Source organism: Hemicordylus capensis, chromosome 3 (assembly GCF_027244095.1).
Source record: "Hemicordylus capensis ecotype Gifberg chromosome 3, rHemCap1.1.pri, whole genome shotgun sequence".
NCBI lineage: Eukaryota > Metazoa > Chordata > Lepidosauria > Squamata > Cordylidae > Hemicordylus > Hemicordylus capensis.
The window spans coordinates 111,058,592-111,073,160 of record NC_069659.1 but is presented as its reverse complement, the minus strand read 5'-3'; the positions used below and the strand labels follow the sequence as shown (position 1 = coordinate 111,073,160).

At 44.7% G+C, this 14,569-nt stretch overlaps 1 protein-coding gene across 8 annotated transcripts in view; it reads right to left on the bottom strand.

Moving 5' to 3' along the window:
- ACOT9 (acyl-CoA thioesterase 9) overlaps positions 1-10,363 on the bottom strand; it is a 44,340-nt gene extending 33,977 nt beyond the window's left edge. For 3 of the 8 annotated variants that reach the window (XM_053309589.1, XM_053309585.1, XM_053309592.1), the window contains exons 1-5: positions 10,140-10,363; positions 9,198-9,428; positions 4,839-4,930; positions 3,968-3,994; positions 171-216 (exon numbers count right to left, since the gene is read on the bottom strand). In XM_053309589.1, the coding sequence (XP_053165564.1) occupies positions 171-216; positions 3,968-3,994; positions 4,839-4,930; positions 9,198-9,250 (218 nt within the window). In that variant the 5' untranslated portion in view covers positions 9,251-9,428; positions 10,140-10,363. Of the gene's footprint in view, positions 1-170; positions 217-2,334; positions 3,542-3,967; positions 3,995-4,838; positions 4,931-9,197; positions 9,429-10,139 lie in introns of those variants that run through there. The other 5 variants (XM_053309586.1, XM_053309588.1, XM_053309590.1 and 2 more) reach the window with 5 other exon arrangements.
- Between the last annotated feature and the right edge of the window lie 4,206 nt (positions 10,364-14,569).

Genomic DNA, 14,569 nt, shown 5'->3' with positions numbered 1-14,569 from the left:
AAAAAAGGGTCTGGAGAGAAGTTTTGTAGCAGATCCATCATGTGTATTGCATCGCCATTATATCAACAGGGGAGAGAGAATCTAAGTGTGGGGAGGGAAGGGATGTTCTTTGGTGTATGACAAATATTGTAGAAAAGTTGGAAGGAAGGAAGGATTTGTATGCACCCTACCTCCAATTCGTAGATGCTCCCACTATAGCCCTCAATCTACTTCGCACTGAAACAAAACAAAAGTCAGTCAGAAAGACCTGATGGGTGTAATTATAAGGGAGCAGCTGCCCTCCCAAGAAGCAGAAGAGTTAGTAAAGCCATGCAAAGAAGTGGAAACCAACAGCTGGTCAAGTTCATTCCTATTCTAGTGGACACATCTTGATGTATGGATGAGAATGTGACCAATTCAATAATGACTTACACTCTTGTTTTTTAAAGATGATTTTTTAAAAATGGATTTATACCTTTTAGTTGATATACATTTTTGACCCCCAAAAAAGTTCGATATATTGCTGCTATATGATTGCATGGGTGTGACAAAGTGTTCTTTTCCTCATGTTTCTGTACTGGTCAAAGACTGTGATATAGTTTATATATCTAAGTTCAAAGAGCCACTGATTCTTGTGGCTTTTTTATGAAGTAAAATACCTACCACATTCCAAAATAAACGTTCAGATCAAGTCACACAGACATCAATACATTTCTAATTTCATTTTCCCTGACATGAGGGAGATCCCTGGATGGAAGCAGGTTTCTGTGTGCCCAGCAATAAATAATCCCATGATGCACTGTGAGCTGCAAGAGTGGGCACAAGTTGGGTCACTACATCCTAATTCTTGGAATCTCAGAACATCATCTGAGTAATGCCTCCCCTCGTACCTCCTTCAAATAACTCTTAAAACACACCTTTTCTATGAAGCGTTTGGCACAACTCCTTAGCCCTCATTTCCCACTATAACAATGTTCAAGTATGCATAACTGAAACATTCACAAATTCTTCCCCCTGCTTACTCCTGCCTCCATTTCTATCTCCTTCCACTCATGTTTTCCATGTGTTGCTATCTAGATTGTGAGCCACTCAGGGCAGAGGACCTGTCCTCTCATTCTTTCTAAAGTGCCATGTATGTGGATGGTATTATAGAAAAAAACAACAAACAATAACATGAATCCAAATGCACACTGGCATCATGATGCTCATTCAGGCTGAAATAGAATAAATTGGATAAGTCTTTTGATACAAGCGAGGCAGCGGGGAGTTGGGGAGGTGCAACCTTATCCAAGGTTGACAATAACTATGTGAGACTACAATCAGTATAATCTATCTAATATACCACATACACATCACAAATCAATAAAAAGGGTTACATATAAACCGGATAACTTAGGAAAAATAAACCAGATCATTTGATTCAACGAAGTCAACCAAGTTCGACTCACAGACCCAGCAATGACTTAAATGCATTTATCAGTAAACACTGCATCAGGAGATTTGGTGCAGGGTGTTATCAGTAAGCTGATGACACCCAAGTCTATTTCTCCTTGTCATCTTCATCATCAGGAAATGGCATTCATTCCCTAAATGCCTGCCTACAGGCAGTAATGGGCTGGATGACAATGCTCATCCAGGGATAACAAATTGAAACTGAATCCAAGCAAGATAGAGGTGCTCACTGTAAGGGTTCAGAACTTGAGGGATGAGTTAGATCTTTCTGTGCTGGATGGGGTTACACTTCCCTGGAAGGAACAGGTATGCGGCTTGGGAGTACTCCCGGACCCAGGCCTCACCCTGGTATCTCAGGTGGAGGCTATGGCCAGGAATGCTTTCTACCAGCTTTGACTGATACGAGAGCTACGTCCATTCCATGCAAAAAGCAAGGAGGAATCCATCAGAAGCTGCCTTACATCGAGTCTGACAAGTTGTCTATCTAGCTCCAGACTTAGGGCAAGCAACTAGCAAACAGATTTGCACTAGCACAATCTCCTCTTGCAAGCACTTCATCAGGATGTCAGCTACTGTTGATCATCCATGCATCTGCTTTCATTGCACATGAAACAGCATGAAAAGTGCTTTTAAAAGAGTCTCTTAATGACTGATTCTAGTGGATGATAAAGGCTATGAACAGTTTGTCTTTGTTTTTTAAACAAGGCTGGCTACTTCTTCTGATGCACATAAGATGGTACTTCCACACTGGCCTCTTTCAGGCATCCAAATTCCACAAACATTGAAAACGTTCAGATCAATAAGTGCTTCACTAAAGATCAGTTCACATGACAACAGTCATCACACAATTGCCTTGGAGACATTTTAATCCAACAGTATCACTGAAATAGGCTGTAAACATACCACCATGCAGAGCAGCAGGTTGACACAAGCAGTACCACCAAGCATGTGCTGCCAGGCCAGGTGCTCCATGGTCCCTGAGACAACTGTGTGTGGGCTGCCTTGCATCTGAAACTATCCTGAACAAGTTGTAACAAGTTGTGGCCATGTTCTATATAGTCATTGCACAAGAAAAATTGTATTAAAACTTTGCTTGGGTAAATAAGGACATCATCTATATTGTATTGATCTTGTTGCATTGAACCTCCAAGAGGAACTGACTGAGCTAGTTCATCAACATGCCAACTCTCATAAAACATAGTTGTTTGCAATCTAGATTCTGTGAAGGGAAGAAAAGCTATCAGCTGGGGCTGAAATCTCTCACAGGCAGAAACAGGAGTCATTTGCAGGAGCAGGCTAAGGACTAGGAAGAGATACCAGTGGATGTAGAGAAGCTTAGAGGCAAAAAGCTCATAGATGAAGTGGCTGAAGGAAGGATGCAAAGTTAGCAGTGGACTATGAAGCAGGAAGAAGAACAGGCAGAAGAGAAGAAGTTGTGAGGAAAAGAGCAGAACAGGCAAACTTGACAAGAAGGGTGATTCCACACAGCACTAAAGGATACAGGAGTGGTTGCATGCTAGGCTGGGGAGGAAAAGAGCAGTGCTTGGAGGCTGAAAAAGAGACATGGCGGCTAAAAGAAATGGGATAAACTAGGCAATGGGCTGAAGCAGACACTTTAGGAAATGTTGGGTGATGGACATAGAGAGTTGAAAAAAGAGTCAGGGACTGAGTCAAATGAGGCAAAGCCCAACACAGGGCTTAGTAACATGAGGATCTGGATAGATCCTGGTGCACTTCCACCAAAGACTATTCGTGCGCACTCGACGAGAGCGTATTCCACCTCGGCTGCACACTTGTCAGGAGTAAAGATGGAGGACATCCGCATGGCTGCCACGTGGTCCTCTCAACAGCCATTTATCAAGCACTACGCCATAGACCTGCGCATGACTAGGCAAGCGGAGTTTGGGAGGGCAGTTTTAAAAAGGGTGTTAACATAGCAGGATGGCCGCTGCTCCCACCACCGTGAGGAAAGCTAACTAATTACCCATTATTCTAATGAGCCAACAGATCACTATCCAGATAAACAGGTTGCTTACCTGTAACTATTGATCTGGAGGTGATCTGTTGGATTCATTAGACCCTCCCAGACCAACCCCACAGCGTTAGCCGTCTGAAAGAAAGAAAGAAAGAAAGAAAGAAAGAAAGAAAGAAAGAAAGAAAGAAAGAAAGAAAGACAAATGTCGGATCGTCAATGACTGGTGGATCATCAATAACAAGCATCACTGGCTAAACAGTGAGAGCTAGATTTCACATACTGATCTCAGCTATAGGCATCTCACTTCAACTGTAATATATACACAAGTCTTCTGTACCAATCTTCTGTTTTCTTGTAAGTATAAAGTTGCAAGCACAGAGGCATGATATTTTGATTAATATGACATGCTTTACTTACTTAGCAGTCAATGACTTAGAATAGTGGCCAGAAAATGTTAAAGTGTTGTTGTTTTTAAATAAACCATCCAACAACAACAGATAGAAGCCAGACAGAAGGATATATATAGCCATATTAAAATGCAAACAGGTTACCACAACACACCATTATTCACATGAATGGGTGAATGCCCTGTGAAGTAGAAAAAGCAGTTTAGATTATCACTGTAAAAAATGTTTTAAACCATTATTTTATTGTTTTCCTGTTCATTCTGCACTCAGTCACAAGCACATGTGCATGTACATTGAAGTGCATGTACAAATGAACATCATGTATCCGTTGTACTGTTAATAATCTATCTCTATGACAGAGTTAATATAGTCCTCCCCTCCTGAACATAAATAGTACTGCAGGATACTGAATTTCCATAGCTGTGTTTACCTTCATCTACCTTCTCCTTAAACTCAACATATCCCCATATTTAAATGATCTTCTGTCTATATCTATACTCTGTTGGAAGGAAAGGCCTTGTAGACTCTGCAAAATTACCCCAAACTAATTGTCTTCAGTATAGAAAGGAAAGATTATGCCATCGAGTCAGTGCTGACTCCTGGTGACCACAGAGCCATGTGGTTTTCTTGGTAGAATACAGGAGTGGTTTACCATTGCCTTGTCCTGCACAGTATGAGATAATGCCTTTCAGCACCTTCCTATACTGCTGCTGCCCGATATAAGAGTTTCCCATATTCTGGGAAACACACCAGTGGGTATTCGAACCAACAGCCTCCCGCTCTCTAGGCAGGTTGCTTCCCCGCTGCACCATTAGGTGGCCTGTCCTCAGCATACAAAAGCAAAAAAAACCCAGCATTTTTTTCTTCACAGTTCTACAGATATGATATGATATGAGCTGAAATATAACCACTAAACCCAATAGAGCTTTCATTCCTATATTAGTCCTTCTTCATGCATGTCATTAAAAGAAAAGATAAACCTTTCTAATCCCACCAGTTTACCATCTACAGCCCAGTTACATTACCTTCTTCCATATCTGGAGAAGACTGGGAGCCACTGGTGGTGGAAGTCAGCATCCTAGTCAGGACAGGCCTGGCCTTGCTTAATGGACACAACCTGTACCATAAGAAGAATAGTTTCAGAATTATGTATAAATGGGGACAGTGACTCAAAGCTTATCCACTATGTTGGGGAGCCTCATCCTTCCAAAACAAAAGTAATATTTAAGCACTGTGATGTGTTCCCACATTAGGAGCCAGCATGGTGTAGTGGTTAAAGTGCTGGACTAGGACCGGGGAGACCCGAGTTCAAATTCCCATTCAGCCATGAGACTTGCTGGGTGACTCTGGGCCAGTCACTTCTCTCTCAGCCTAACCTACTTCACAGGGTTGTTGTGAGGAGAAACTTAACTATGTTCAACACTGGACTCCTTGGAGGAAGAGCGGAATATAAATGTTAAAATAAAATAAAATAAATGTGGTAGTGTGACGGATTCCATACAAGCATTATAAATGGGGGGGTGGGGGTGTTTCCATTTGATGAACCTGTCAAACTATCTGCAGAGAGAGAATCTACAGAAACAGCAGAATCAAAACTTAATGAGTATTCTAACATAATGAGCCTCTTCTCACGATTCATGAGAAGGGCTAGAGGGCGATCTACGGGGAAGGAGAGTTAAGCTTACCTTCCCCACAGACAACCGTAGCGGTTTTGCTGGGCAATTACCCATGTGCTGAGGCAGTAGGGAGGGTCGGGGGCCAAGAATTGCCGTCCCGGCCCCCGGAAGTACCATGATGCACCGCATGAGTGCACAGTGCTTCATAGGGATGCCCCTTCCCAGTGTTCCCTCTAACAGGGAATCCCGGATGTTGTTGACAGCAACTCCCATAATTCCCAGCCAAAGGCCATCACAGCTGGAGATGCTGGGAGCTGTAGTCAACAATATCTGGAATTCCCTCTTAGAGGTAATGCTACCCCCTCCCCTCCCTGGGCTCCACGCAGTATGGTGGTCGCAGCTGCAAGCCGCGATCCCAAAAATGAGGTCAAGGGAGCGCTCGTTTTACAGGGTGTCTCTTTAGGTGGGTTTACTGCCATGGAGCCGTCGGGATCTGCCCAATTCCAGCGGTTCACATGCACATGCAAAATCGGGCTGGGCTCCCTTAGCCCGGTTTTGCACACGTGGGTGACTAGCCTCAATGTGTTCAATGCAAAAAACATTAGAGCAAAACGGGTCTTGTGACCAAGCTGACTCCAAAGAGAAATATCATTTATTTCATGTTTTGCTGCACTGTGATGGGTTTACTAACTACTATGAACCAAAGATATAACACATAAAAATTTAGAGAATCTCATTTCCCTTTATTTAAATAGAACATAGGTACATCTGAATTTTTCAGGCATCATATGATTACGCACATCTAACCTCTCTGTGTTTGTGATAATGCCTAGACGAGCCCCAAATGTACAACTGTATGCATGCAAGGCTCTCTCCACATGACTAGGACCCTAAACAGTGCTCCCAAATGCAAGGTGAGAGTACAGGTGTACATCCGGGGCCTTTTGAGCCTTTATAATTAATGCATAAATGTGGCTTCTTTGTGATCCCCCCACTCACAGTTTCATATGCCTGAAAAGGCAATGTACAGGGACACTTTCAGATCATAAAATGAAGGTGGGGGCAGGTATATATTTTTATTTTTTATTTATTTTTGCATTTATATACCGCCTTTCGTTAAAAAGATAACCCATATATGATCCACTCTCTCGGCCCTACCCTACCCCATCTCACAGATGTTCATATGTCTAAGTGCCATCATGGTGTAGTGGTTAGAGCGCTGGACTAGGACCAGGGAGACCCAAGTTCAAATCCCCATTCAGCTGTGATACTTGCTGAGTGACTCTGGGCAAGTCACTTCTCTCTCAGCCTAACCTACTTCACAGGGTTGTTGTGAGGAGAATAAGTATGTAGTACACTGTTCTGGGCTCCTTGGAGGAAGAGTGGGATAGAAAATGTTAATAATAATAATAATAATAATAATAATAATAATAATAATAATAATAATAGGCTAGTAGGTGGTCACTCCCTAGATAAAATCATTGGGCTTACTGCTATGGTTTGCAGAATATATTCTCAATACCTGCCAAACAGTATGATGTTGTGGGACACAATAAATCTATCAATACTGTGTTAGGAATACAAATTAGATAAGCAATTGCTGAGAAATATTTCACTTTCAAATGCATACTTCAACAATCCTAATACTACCCAATGCTTACAGAGCAATAAGCAAAGTTGTATGTATAAATAAAGTCAGCTGCTCCTAAACAGTCCTACTAGCTTCAGTGGCTCTTACTTCCAAGCATGGGTGCTTTGAAGTACAGCCTGAAATTAGTGCAGTGTAATTTAATTCAAATTGATCAGGAAATGTGCATAATACAACGACACTGAGCTTAATCTTGGTTAGCATTTAAGGTGCCACATGACTAACTTGTTGTTTTTGCTACAACAGACTTCTTGTTTGATAAAACAAGCCTACCCCTCTGGAAATCAGAGACAAAAATTATTAAAACATTATATTGTAGGGTAACAGTGTAAAAGCTGGAATGGAATGGTTCAGAATCACCCTTTACAAATCAAACTGGATCCCAGAAACAGTAGGATTTATTAAGAGACACTTGAAAACAACAACAGTATACTTTTATCAGCTCCTTCACAGCCAGAAATGGCCCAGAGTGGACCAAAACTGACATTTCATAAATATTTCTTTGCCAAAACAAAAAACAAAACACAGTAGGATGTGTTAAATACGCATGCAGACAATAGTTTAGGAATGAAGTTATGCATTAGTAAAATATTATTAACCCATGACCCACCAAAACTGGAATGGAATAGACTGGAATGACCTCTTAAAAGCCAGAATGGAACAGGCCGAAACAACCCCTTAAAAATCAAACTGGATGCAGAAAAAGTAGTGGGAAGCACTGGATACACTCGAGAACAATGTTTTAGAACTGAAATTTACACTTCATAAATAATTTCTTAATTGATTTCGTCAATCTATATATATAATTCTCCTGGATGTGCCTTTAGAACATGCATCCCAGCAGCCCAGCTGATTGGCTGGGCTGCGGGGCCACCTGATTGGTCCTGGCGCACCCAGGAGAATTGCCTGGCCGGGCGGCTGCGGAGGCAAGGCGGTGGGCCAGGCTGCAGCAGAGGCAAGGCGGCGGGCCAGGCTGCGGCGGAGGCAAGGCGGCGGGCCCCAGCCCGGCCGCAGATGTGAGGCGGTGCATTTAACATATCTCACTGTTTTGGGCAAATAAGCTATTTATGAAATGTCAAGTCTAGGCACTCTGGGCTGTCTCCAGACCATTTCTACCTTGTTGATAATAGTATAATATAAGAAAGATTTCAGTTCTAAATTATTGTTCTAATGAGTCCCTAACATATTTTCTTGTTTTGGGGATTGTTACCAGCTGATTTTATTCTGCCCACTCCCAGAAGCCTCCCTGGTTGCAACTGCATCTCCAGGCTTGGAGATTGCACTTTTGGTATGCTCAGAAGCTGTTCCATAAAGTGAGCTCCTAGTCTATGTTATACATGGGGACAAGTTGCTTAGTTAGCTGTGGACTGGTCACCCCCAGATCTGGCTACAAGCACTACAAATTGGAAAGAGGATTAGATTCACACTCCCTCTTTCTATGAGGGGGCCCCAGCTAAGCAGACTCCAGAACTAGCTACTGCGAGTGTCTGGCATTCAAGGTCATTTCGGCTTTGGAATGAAATCAAAACTCCCCTCTCACAAGAGAGATAACACTTGATGCTAACAAAGCAATTAGGCCAGGAAGGGCCGTTCCGAGATCGGTGAGAACTAATTCAGCAGTTCAAGGGCCAGTGAGGATGGCACGGGGGGGGGGGGGCGGCGGCAGTGAGACGCACCTTTAGAAGTAATTTAGTCGGTCCTTAATGGCAGTACTGCTGCTCCAAAACAAAAGCAAGAGCAATCATGGAAATACAACCAAGCAAAACAGAGTGGGAAAGTGTCAGTAAGTGTCTGAGCTGTGCCGCTGCCATGCAGGCTGCTAGGGGGAGCACTGCGGCACCTGTAAGCTGCCTGGAGCAGTGGCAAGTACAGCAGCATGTGTGGAGACCAAGCCACTGCCGCACGGGTTGTGGGGGGGGGAGTGCTGCAGGACCTGAAAGCTGCCTGGAGCAACGCTACTACTCATAAGGACCTACTACATTACTTTTAAAGGTGCCTCTAGCCACCCCTGGTGCCACCCTCACCAGTTCAACTGAACCAGTTTGCAGACCCATGGTTCAATCCGAATAGTCAAAATCGGCCCACACACACATTTTCTCAAAAATGTTGACTGTACTCACTTTGAACATATTGTTTGAATAACTGTATTTCTGCATAATGCAGTCATGCGCATTGTACACAGACTGTATGCACACTCAGTGATGCTCTTGCCCCTGGACTTTGGGGCCAAAGTCCAGGGTCTCCACGTCCTCTAGGGGCCCCCAAATCCTCTTTAGTCTGTCCTGGGTGGTGTGGTCGTCTGGCCAGTACTGCGCTGGGTGGCCGGGTGTGATTTTGACCTCTGCTGGGTACTTTAAAGACAGAGGGGAGAGTAAGGAAAATAAATATGTGGGATGGAAATATGTTGAGTGTTGAAACGTTTCTGCTAATGCATATTTGCATAAATATACATGTTTTATATTATTACATTATTGTGAGTTCAGTTGCTGTTTGTGCCTACAAGAACCCACGTGATAAAAAAAATACTTTTTGTCACTCTGTGTGTGTGTGTGTGTGTGTGTGTAGGGGGATAATGCTTAACTTGGGGGGTGGGGGGCGGCTCTAACGGCCTTTCCGTCCAGGCTCCGAAATTATCTAAGTGCACCTCTGTGCACACTAGACGTATATAAGTATAGCGCCCGGCCTCTGTTTCCTAGAGACAATAAGGTCGTCAACATAAGACGTAGCGCGGACAGGAATACTTGACTCCAAAAACCTCTCCCCGTGACAGCACGCAGGCGGAAGAAGGGCTCCCTTTCGAGGCGGGGAGAAGAGATGGGCGGGCCTTGCTCTCTGCTCTGCTTGTCTTTCGGCTAGCAAGAGCCACTTTCGCATCTGCTGCTCTCTCCCAAGTCAGCTCAGCCGGCGGTTCCCCAGTGGCACTCGGCCCTGGAAGCTTATGCTTGCGTGTTTGCGCGTGTAACTCTCTTCCATGCCCTGCTTTCGTTGCGCCTCTGCCAAGCTGGCTTGTAGCAAAAGCAGACTGAAGAGAAGCGCAGCAAGCGAGCCGGGGATTGCCTTACCTGAGGCCCAACATTTTGCTCCTTGCAGAGTCTGCAAAATGCCTTCTTCTGGCACCTGGAAAACCCGCTTTGCAGCCCTCTGCGGCGGAGCCGCAGCTGTGTTCCCGCTTTGCCTAACTGACGAATGCCGCCGCAGCCGCCTGCCCAGAGCCACGCCTGGAACAGGAATTCGGCTCTTTAGGCTAGCCCAGGCTGTCAACGTCTTCATCCGGCTTACTGCTTTTTTTGTCCACGTTATACGTAATGTTCTAGTTACTTTGGCTTACCCCTTTTCTACAAAGTGGTTCCTCCCAATGGTTATGTTGCGCCTGCAATTCGGGCTTTTCCATTCAACAAAGAGGGGTGGTGTTCATTGCCACTACCCGCCTGTACTTTTCCAAAGGAGTTTGCTTTGCACGAAAAAAACTACGTTTCCTCCATCTCCGCTCCCGCTACCATGGGATGGTGAAAAACCTGGAACTGAACGAGCCGCAGCAACCCCTTAAAAATAAAACTGGGTATAAAACAAAAAACAGTGAGACGTGTTAGAGACACTTAACAATGTTCAGAACTGAAATGTATCAACTATAATATTTTTTATTATTTATATGATGTGTATGAGCGTCACTATGCTCTGGAAGGGCTTGTTTGCAATACTTAGTTGCTTGTTCTGAAGTGGCTTTAATTTTGGCCATTTCAAAAATGCACATATTTGAACTGCTGACAGTGTTGAATCAAGCACACATCTGCTTTATGACACAACTTTTCAGCTGGAAGGCTTCTGTGTTTCTCCATTTTTCAGTGTGCTTTCTTTGAGGAGAATCTATGAATCCTTTTGGCTGTACAGTACTGATACATGTACTACAAAGCATTGTTATACACCGCCTAGGGGCAGTTTATAAATGAATAATTATATAATATAATATTAAACACCATAGAGCACCTCAACACCATAGGGGCCACAGAAATCACCATCAGCCAGTTACAAAAAGGAACTTTACTGGGAACAGCCTATATCCTGCGACGATATCTATAACAACAGCAACAACATTGATAATAAAATCCAGCCATCCCAGGTCCTTGGGAAGGACTCGATGTCTGGATAAAACAAACCAGTCAATAATACCTGTCTGACTATGTAAACAATAATAATAATAATATAATAAAAAATAAATAAAAAGCATGCCTGCATTCAGCACTGCCCTTCTCAAACAAGCAATGAACCTGGGGGCATGACTAAGGAGCATGTCCACATAGGGGGCAGGACAGGCTGGCTGGCTGGCATGCTCCCATTCCCCCTCTACCCAGGTATACTGTAAACAGTATTGTAATCTATGAATAGGTATATAGTGAACTAATGCAATCATTCCCATTTTTTAAAAAAACTAAATGCAACCAGACTTAAAAACAAAATATTCTGGTGACAGGAAATGAAAGAGCTGAATAAGCGAGTTCTCTAAACTATGCCTAACTTAGATGCAAAACTAATTCATCCAAGACTTTGGAGATATTATTTATGGAAAGAGTAACTGCAGCTAGCATGGGGGGAAAAAGGCATAATATGATCCAGCTTGTGAATGAGTCACTGGTTATTCAACGTCTGCCTGATTTATTTGTCTGTAGATTCCAGGGAAGTACTGGAGACCCCATACCTAAGCATATATTTAAAAACAAAACTTAGGCGCCTAGCCATTATCAGCTTAATGTAGATGTATTACAAGACAATTTAGAAATGCATTCCTCTTTGTCCATTTCTTCAAACAAAAGCCTGACCAAATAAATTACCTTGTCTCTGGACCAACTGAATATTTCCAGGGATGTTTTCCCCCATCACAGAACAACTATGACTACACTTGGCAGCATTAGACTAAGTTGGTTTAAGCAGAGGTACCTTGACATTAGTGAATTGAAAATCGTACTGATAAGTGATAGAGACAGTTACATGGTTATTCTGGATTGATTAATTAATGGGTTGATTTGTTGAACCCCTAGTTTAAGGGTTTAATGTTTCAGAATGAGGAGAGAGAACAACAGGTTGTTTAACTGTAACTATGGGTCTTCTAGTGGTCATCTCTGTCTTTACACTTTGGGACTCTGCGCCTGCGCAGAGACCACGCTATAGCTTTCCAAGCTTCTTTCTCCTCTTTTGGGCAAGATCCCTGCCTCCTCTCTGTACATGTGGCTGCGCGTCTCCTCAGCCCCTCAGTCTGCTGTGAAGGAGAACTTGTGGGGAGGATGGGAGGGTGTGTAAAGATACAGATGACCATTGGAAGAACCATAGTTACAGGTAAGCAACCTGCCACGAAGCCGTCTCGAGGGCATGAGCTGGGACTTCTTGTAATTTACACATAGCCCGAGGTCTTTTAGGAGCCCTATGGTCCTTTGGAGAGCAGATGACACATCTCCTGGAGAGTCTCCGGCTACAAGCCAGCCATCTAGATGTGGGAATATCTGGACGCCTGATTGCTACAGGTGCGCTACCACTGGTGCCATACATTTTGTGAATACCCTGGGGGCAGACGCCAGCCCAAAGGGTAGTGCCTTGAATTGATATGCATCTGACCCCACTTGGAAGCGGAGAAACTTCTTGTGCTGAGAGTTGATGGAAATGTGATAATTTGCACCCTTGAGGTCAATTGAGGCTAGTCACATTCTTCTTTCTAACAGACAGGATGGTATATACTGAGATCATGCAGAACCATTTGTAGGTGATGTAACGATTGAGTTCTCAGAATTGGGTGTAAGCCCCTGTTGTGTTTTGGCATGGTAAAATATGGGCAGTAGAAACCTTTTCCAGGAGTTTCATGAAACCTCCTCTATGGCATCCTTCTGTAGAAGATATTCCACTTCCTCCCACAGTGTGATGGTTGGAGTCGTGGTAACAACAGAGTAGAAGAGTGGAATGCTGGTAAATGCTAGGGCATAGCCTATGTGGACTGTGGTGAGAACCCAATGATCAGTGGTAACACACTCTCATGTTGGTATATGGCACCAGACTAATTCTCCAGGGATTGAAATTAGTCATGTTTCTTTGAGTAAATGAAGAGCCTTTGTTTCTGAGAAGGGGTCTTGTTCATGCCATCCTGCTGACACTTGTTGGCATAGTAGCATTGGGTACGAAGGGAGCGCTCAGAAGGCATACACTGTGAGGTGGCTCTTGGGGGCTGGCTCCATGGCCATCTAGACTGTTTCAGAGGACATGTGGTAGCAGACTGAAAACTCATGGATCTAGCTGTGCTTTTTAATTTCTGCACCTTTCTGCACCTTCTGAAGTGTGTCATCAGTTTTCTCCCCAAACAGCATTATCTTCCAGCATAGCCATGAATAAGCATGCTACACTGGGTGCCAATGTACAGCCCATAGCTAATCCCTTAATCTGGCTGTAAAACCTATATATTTAATTCTCCTGGGTGTGCCTTTCGAACGTGCGTCCCGGCAGCCCAGCTGATTGGCTGGGCTGTGGGGGGGGGGGCCTGATTGGGTAAGGTGCACCCAGGAGAACAGCGGCGGCGGCGGCCATGGCCGCTGGAGGACCGGCCTGGCAGCGACGGGGAGGACAGGGCGAGGAGCGAGGAGGCAGCAGCGCAGCAGGCCCCGATACTGGGGTGGGGATTGGCAGGCCCGACAGATGGCGGTGGCGGCTCTCGGCGGCCCCGCTGGTGGTGGCGGCGGCCCCACTGGCGGCGGCGGCGGCCCCGCTGGCGGCGGCGGCTCTCGGCGGCCCTGCTGGTGGCGGCAGCAGCTCTTGGTGGCCCCACTGGCGGCAGCGGCGGCTCTCAGCCTGGCGGTGGGCCCGCCCATGGAGGCATGCCGCCGGAGACTGGGGTGGGGGGAGAGAGGCGGCGGGTCTGGCCCGGCCGCGGAGGCGAGGCAACGGCGGGCCGAGCCACGACACTCGGCCCGGCCAGAGACTGGGGCGGTGAGGAGAGAGGTAGCCGGCCCCAAAGAGTGCACAAATGCTCTGTGCAGGTGTCAGCTTGTTGTTCTTGAAACCTGAAATAACTCTTTTCAAAGATGAGGTCCACTAATTCAAGAAGGGAATATGTAGGAGGATTAGGGTCGGGTCGGGTCAGTAATAAGGATTCATGGCTATGCTGGAAGATAATTGGATTCTGAATCAGAACATCAATCCTTTTTATAAAGATCTGGAAGTATATAAGCGCTATATTGATGATGTCTTTATTGTATTCAAGAACAGGGATAGATTTATTGAATTTGTTGATTGGTTGAACTGTCTGCATTCAGACATTAAATTCACCAGCCAGTGGGATTTCCATCAGATCCCGTATTTAGACACCTGGGTACGGGTTGGGCCCGGGAGATGACTCACATTTGCTCTGTACAAAAAAACATTGCATAAGAATGCTTATCTACACTTTAAGTCTCATCATCCTAGACATCTTAAGCAAGGCCTTCTGTATGATCAGTTTTTATGAGTTAGACGCAACTCT